General features: G+C 29.7%; 1 protein-coding gene across 2 annotated transcripts in view; it reads right to left on the reverse strand.

Moving 5' to 3' along the window:
• Nucleotides 1-7,736, reverse strand: part of LOC136075396 (phosphatidylinositol 3,4,5-trisphosphate 5-phosphatase 2A-like) — a 94,041-nt gene that overhangs the window by 50,458 nt on the left and 35,847 nt on the right. For both annotated transcript variants that reach the window (XM_065788431.1, XM_065788430.1), the window contains exon 14: nucleotides 3,621-3,714. In XM_065788431.1, the coding sequence (XP_065644503.1) occupies nucleotides 3,621-3,714 (94 nt within the window). The remainder of the gene's footprint in view (nucleotides 1-3,620; nucleotides 3,715-7,736) is intronic.

Below are 7,736 nucleotides of genomic sequence, written 5' to 3' on the forward strand. Positions count from 1 at the left end.
ATCAAGCTAATGTAAGTTCCAATAATCCTGCTCATGCTTCTTATCAATGAATTCTATATTGGTATAAACAACGCACCATTTAAAATTAGATATGCCAACCATATGAAATCCTTTCATATTCCTAACAGTTTGGCTGACAGGTTTGAGACTTAGTAAGAAAAAAACATTTTCTTGGCAAAATTCAATTTTATTATTTAACATAGTTGCCTTCCAGGTTGATACATTAATTATAGTAATCTTCCAACGTTTCGATACCATTTTCATAGAACAATTTCCCTTTAGCCTCAAAAGAGGCTTCTGTTTCAACAATCACTTCTTCATCTGTCTTAAGATTCTTCCCATAGAGCACTCTCTTGAGATCTGCAAACAGGAAATAGTCGCTTGGGGATAAATCTAGAGAATACGATGGATGGGGTAGCAATTTGTAGATCAATTCTTGCAATTTTGCCATCATTTTCATCAACTTGTAGCATGGTGCATTGTCTTGGTAAAACAGCACTTTTTTTTCTTCAAATGAGGCCATATTTTAGCAATTTTTTTTTCAAACGCTCTAACAACGTAATGTTGTTTTGTGAATGTTTTTTTTTGATGTTTTTGCCAGTAACAACCTCTTTTGGGCGCCCGCTGCATTCAGCAACATTTGTGCTCACACAACCACATTTGAAATCAACCAACCATTAACAAATGATTGTTTTCGAAAAACCAAAGTCCGGATAACATTTGTCAAGCCAAGTTTTTGTTTATGCGGTATTTTTTCCCATCAAAAAATAATGTTTCATTAACACATGAAATTTATATTTTTCTTTATTTTCAATAATAAATAACTTTATTCAATAAAGAAAGATAAAAAAAAAAAAAAAAAATGCAAATCATAAGCAATCATTTAAAAATATAAAAAACTTTCCAACGCAAACAAGCTCTCAAAATACAAACAGGAAACTAGGGAAAAACTCAAAGAAACACTTGAATTAACTTGGTCTATCCTAAAAAGAGCCCCTGCTTACAACAAAAAAACATTTACTTTGTTTATACAGGGTCACCAGAAAAAACGGAGACAAAATTTAATATGTTCTGATAATAAAGTTTTTTACGGTATCCAATTAATTTTATTGGTTTTCGGATTCTCCATGTTTTTATGTTTAGTATATATATGTTCTTAGTTTGATATCTCTAAAATATATTATATTTTTAGAATGTCAAATAAACGTAGTGCAATTTTGGAGTTGTTTCGTAAAGGAATGCGTCAATGTGATATAGTTCGCTTGCTTAATGTGCCTGTGTAAAAGTAAACTGTGTCCAAGGCTGTCAATCATTTCAAGGAGCTCGGGCAAACGATGTTTGTCGCCCAGGAAGTGGTAGAAGACTCACCGTCAATACGTCCGCCAACCGCCAGATCATCAGGAAGCGAGTCAAGCAAAATTCGAGGGTCTCCATGCGGAAAATCGCCTGTGAAACCGGAATGAAACGTGAATCGGTGCGACAAATGGCAAAAATGGAGCATAACCTCATGCCTCACAAGCTCCAAAAAGTCCAATTGCTCACTGATAAAAGCAAACGTGTGCGGCTCCAGAGATGTCACCAACTCAAGCGTCGGGCCGCTGCTCAGCGATGGGAGCCCATCCTGTTCACGGACAAGAAGCTGTTTATCGTCAAGCAGCCGCACAACCACCAAAACGACAGGAGCTGATCCGCTGAGGCTCCCGGCACATCGGCCATTGTCGAACACTGCCACGCAGTCCTTCATGGTCTGGGGCAGAATCTGCGCTACCAGTTAGACCCCCCTCATTTTCATGGATCAAAGAGTCAAAATCAACCAAGTCTACTGACGCAACATTCTTGAGACTGTGGTACTTCCATGGGCCCAACAGCACTTCGGCTATGTGAATTGGATGTTCCAACAGGATTCTGCCCCTACTCATAAGGCGAAAACGACTCAGTACTGGTGTCGGCCCATTTTCTGAAATTCATCACGTCTTCATAATGGCTGCCCTACTTGCCGAATCTCAACCTGATGTATTACAGCGTGTGGTTAATTTTGGAGGCCAGGGCCTGTGCTACACCCCACATAAGTTTGGAGTCATTGAAGCAATCGCTGCAGCGGGAATGGGATCAATTGTTGCCAAAAGACCTGCAGCCCATCGCTGAAAATTTAGAGACACATTTGGGCTTATATATCGCCGCTGGAGGAGACCACTTTGAAACCGGCTGAGTATATTATTGCGAAGGTCCATGTTGTTGTTATTCATCGTTGTTTTACTTAATTTTTTTTGGTTTAATAAAACATGATTAAAAATGTTTGTCTCCGTTTTTTTCTGGTCACCCTGAATAAAAAAAACTAATCATTTTACTTTATAAAAATGCAAAAGAGTTGATTTCCAAATTTCATCACACAAATAAATTTCTATTAAAAAACCACAAACCTAAAGATTAGATACAAAAGCAATAGTTTTTCGAAATATTTGAACAAAAAAAATTATATTTGTATTTTATCTAATGATTTTAATAGCATGAAACTTAAAGTTGTGAAAATCATATAGTTTTATTCTCTACATATATATAATTTTATAGCTTTCTTGATAGTATATGCATCACTATTTGTATTATATATATATATATATATATATATATATATATATATATATATATATATATATATATATATATATATATATATATATATATATATATATATATATATTACAAAACTTATTTAATGAATCATAATTTGATAACCAGCAAGTTAGACTTAGCGTTAAAAAATCAACAAAAAGAATAAAATAATTCTATTAGGCTTTAAACTAAGAAGTGCAACATATGGTAAATCTGATAAAAACGTTTTAGTAAGATCATTGCATAGTCAGAACTGCCTTCAGGAAGACAAATCAGGAAGCAAAGGTAATTGATATAGGTTGCCTAGCAAACAAGTTAAAAAGTTGAATATCTGGGTATGTGATTAAGTTTTGAGGTTTAGTGTTTGTAAAGTCAGTATTATTAAAAATAAGCCATCTAATGGTATCAGAGACAAGCATTAAAGCTAATAAAAATAACAATATTGGCAGTCTTTTGTCAAGATGGTCAGCAATACCATCAAAAAGAACGCAGCCTAGAAAATCAGAAAGAAAAAAACCAGCTAAAGAACAAAGAAAAAGATAATTGAGTGAAATGGTTCCAACACAAGCAGATAAATAAACTTTTAAAGATTTCAAACCTGATTTCATGGTAATTAGATGAACTAATAAATAAGAATATGTTGCATCTAAGTATGTGATTATAGGAGTCTGTGAATCAGAGGATAACAGCCATCAATACTGAGATCCAAAAATGAAACATTTAAATTAGTTTCACAAAGAACAATTAATGCTGGTGAATGTTACAAGAGGTAAGACTTATTAGATAAAAAATTACTTTAAAGACTACAAACATTTGTTTCAGACTACAAACACACTTTAATAAAAGAATTCTTATGTTAAGATCGAATAACTCAGGCTAATTTATGTCAAGTTAAGATTAAGGTTTACAACAAAAGTAAAGTTATCTTTTTAAGATTTAAAACAAAAGTGAAGTTATTGATAAATATAAAAGTAAAACCTTACTTTAAAAATAAAATGTATATAGATTACCCATATTCCAAGTTCCTACAAAAACAGAGAGCTTTGCAACATTTGAATGTGATTTCTTCATTTGGAGAACTGCTTGACAAAATGTTTCTCGAGCCTAAATTTAAATTAGTTTGAACTATTTATAAAAACAAATAAAAACATAGTTACATGTTACATAGAACATAATTTAGCTTACAAAAAAGTCTGCCTAAAAAAAGCTTGCATTGATACATACAGAAACTTAAATATAAAACATTTAAATAATATATAATAATAGTAATTTCTGTGTTGGAGCAACCTGATTGTTGGAATCAAAAATTTTGAAATCCAATGGTGGTTGTTATTTTATGGACATTGTCATCTCAATAAAGCATATCTAAAGCAACAAAATAGACACACTCCATGCACAACATAAAGGGACACTCAATACACACCATAAAGGGACACACAGCAATAAATCATTTTTTCATTATAAATACCTTGATGTTTACTGACAATAAAACATCATTATTAACATTTACTATTAATTAAAATCTTTTTCAACGTTAATTTATATGATGCAATAATTTAATGATTTCATTTGCCAACTTTTAAAGTTTAAACTTTAATTACTCAATTCAAAACTATGAGAGCAGTGTAAATAAAATTGGAAATAAATCTATTTTAAGTCAACATGATTTTCTGCAACAATAACTTATTGTAAAGTACAGACCAACTTATTTTAAAAGCATGATATATATAAAAAAAAAAATTGTGTTTTATTATCATTAATTGACTTCATTATGATTAACATATGCATATAATAACGCGTAATCAACATGTGGGTTGTTACTCTTCAGTTTCAAATTTGAACCTTAGTTTTATGAATGTGAAATTATAATAAAATTTATACCAATATTATACTGTATAAAACTTTTAAAACAAATCTGTTTTAAAGCTCTTTGTTAATCTTTATAAATTAACAATGACAGTGTTACTGTTTTCATCATTTAATAAGTTATGCTACCTAACTAATAATAACAAGCTAAATAGCTTTAATGTCCACTCAATGATTTTGACACGGAGCCATTTAACTCAGGTTAATGGCAAGAAATGGTCTCTCATTACTTTTTTTTATAAGAAAGAATAAGAAATTTATGTAATAACAATATAAAATAACAACATGTCATTTAAAAATTTGATTTGTATAACATTACATACAAAGGTGAAATTTAAAAAAGAATTTCACAATTATAAGGGTTTTTTTGTTTACACTGTTACATTTTGTATTAAAAAAAGCAGCGAGATTACAAAAAAATTATTAAGTTTACTGACAGGGGGTGGATTTGAACCCATGAAACTGTTAAAATGTTGACACTGAGGATAGCGCACTTAACAACTGAGCTATCAAAGATATGAGACTTAATGAAAAACATACCATTTTCTTAACTTTTTAAACCTATTGCAATTAATCAACACTTTTCAAACTCTAAATAAGCGCATATGTAAAAGATACAAAAAACAAATATGTTATACGCAAATGTGAAAATTCCAATTATATAACATTATGTAACTGAAAGTCAGTAAACATCTGTAACTGTAAATGCCATTAGGTAAGTTAAGTTAGCATATCGCAGATGGAAAGGTTATAAATAATATACAAGCCTTCCCAGGAAATGTGTGCGGTTTCTTGTCTCGTATGTCCAAGAATGAGTATTTTATTTTAGACAACTTTGTCATGACGGCTTGCAAGTTTTACACTAAGTGTTGCTGAAATAACAAAGAAAGCAAAACTATCAAAATAGGAAATTAAAATAAACTTAAATAAAAAATTATTATTTTATATAACTAGTGCACTGTTTTTATTTTTGTTTTGTTAGAGTGGTTGTTATTTTCAGCAACGAAATTCAATAAGTCAAAACAAAAAAAACAGTTTTAAGTTGACACTAAAAAGAATAATTTTCCTAAATTTTTTTTTTTTAAAGAGACAAAAATATAAATTAACATCTGCTTGTAAATATATTTGTATAATTTTAATGTAACAAGTACATGTTGTCCTTATAAGAAAATGTCTATATAATGCATGAGTATACTTTTATGTATAACTGTTTGTATTATATTATTATATTTTTTTCCTAAGTATACACATTTATTAACTTCTTGCACAGGATGTCCGTGGTTCAATACCTACAACTGTCTGATTTTTTTTGTTTTTCTTTCAAATACCGTTGGTCATATGTTTGTTTTGTAACCTTTAATTTTTTTTTATTTGTATATGAAAAATCTTTTTGTTATATGTTCTTGAATAATAGACATCTCATCTCATTCAGATTTCTTATATTATTTAGGCCTTTCAGTGTATTTTCTAAGTAAGGTGGACACACATATATACATAGTTTTTAAACTTCAATTAGGCCATGCTGTCTATTCATTTTTCAAACAGCCTTAATTGTTTCATATTACCTTTCCTATCCTGTACGTTTTTTATCCTCAATCTTTTAGTGGAGACATGTTTCTTTTTAACATTTAGCGCTGTGTGTGTGTAAAAAAATTTGAAAAGGAGGTGGGTCTTGAACTTGGGACACTTGGTTAATGAAGTAAATGCCTGATCCAAATAAGCTAAACGTGCTTATACAAGCAATTTAATAAATATAGCTAAATAATACAAAAACTATATGTATGCATTACAGAGACATTTTCATATAGGAACAATATATGCATGTTACATTAAAATTATACAAATATATTTTACACAAACATATTGCAATTTATATTTTTGCTCTCCTTTTAAAAAAAATAATAACAAAATATAGGAAAATCATTACTTTTAATGTTGACTTACGACTGTTTTTATTCCTTTGCCAAAGTAAAAATCCAATTTTTCGTTGAAAATAACAACCACTCTAAAGAAACAAAAATAAAAACAGTACACAAACTATTTAAATTATTAATTTATTTTTATTTTTTTCTATTTTAAATTATTTTAATTTCCTATTTAGTTAGTTGTGCTTTTTTTGTTTTTGAAACTTAGTTTTTTCCACAATGATTAATAAAATAAAACTAGCAAATAGCCATGACCAAGTTGTCAAAAATAAAATACTCACGCATGGTCATACAAGACAAAAAATCCCACGCATTTCCTGGGAAGGCTTGATATATGTAGAATTGAGAAAGAAAAAAAAATGATCTCAAGTAAATAAAATGTATTTTAAAATCAATTTGTGATTTTTTAGTACTTTTTAATTCTAATTATTCTGTAATGATATAAATACAATTTTCTTGCAAAAAAAAACAAACCCACAAGTGAAAAATCATAAACTTTACATTCAATTAAAATTTTCATGCATCCTACAAAATAATTTTATCATTAAAATTTGTTTAAATTAAAAAAAATTATTTAAAAAATTCTGCAATTAAAAAAATTACATTTTTTAAATAAAGATGATAGTCATATATGGTTGATATTTAATATATAAATTTATATTTTTATATTATTATTATACCGCCTAGCTTTTTAAGTAAAAATAAATAAATAAAGAATTCAAAAATTAAAATACTTTGAACTTCTTTTAAATATCCTTTATCTAACCATCACACAGTGGGCCAGAATTCAAATTAACTGGACAAAAGTAATATTTTTATAAAATGCTGGTTAGTGGACCATTATTGTTGTATAAACTAATGTGATGATTATAAGTTGATTGGTAACATTTATTTTCACAAATGGTTGCTCTGGGAAGCCATATTGCACAACAACTACACATTTACCTTAAATGTTATTGTGCAATATGGCTGGTGTCCTCAAATTACTAATGATAGGATCAGATGAACACATCAGTCTCCTTAACAAGTCTTTATTTGTTTTAGAACGAGAACATTTTCTTGAAAAGGACTCCTGCAACTTCTTAAAGTCCTTGTTACGTGCTTCTTGTGCCTCCTCACTGAGCATGCCAATTGGCAATGCCATCTAATCCACAACCTGCCACTCATGAATAAGAATGGTACTACATGCCACAGGCTATGTGGCATGTAGTACCATGGATACTGGTTCATATATTGTTCAGCCATTTGGATGCAGAAGTCTCTAAACCAAGATGAACCAATATCATATCGTGATGATAATGTGCACAAAATAACATACAACATCTTAATGAGACT

The sequence above is a fragment of the Hydra vulgaris genome, chromosome 01, assembly GCF_038396675.1.
Source record: "Hydra vulgaris chromosome 01, alternate assembly HydraT2T_AEP".
In the NCBI taxonomy this organism is placed as follows: Eukaryota; Metazoa; Cnidaria; class Hydrozoa; order Anthoathecata; family Hydridae; genus Hydra; species Hydra vulgaris.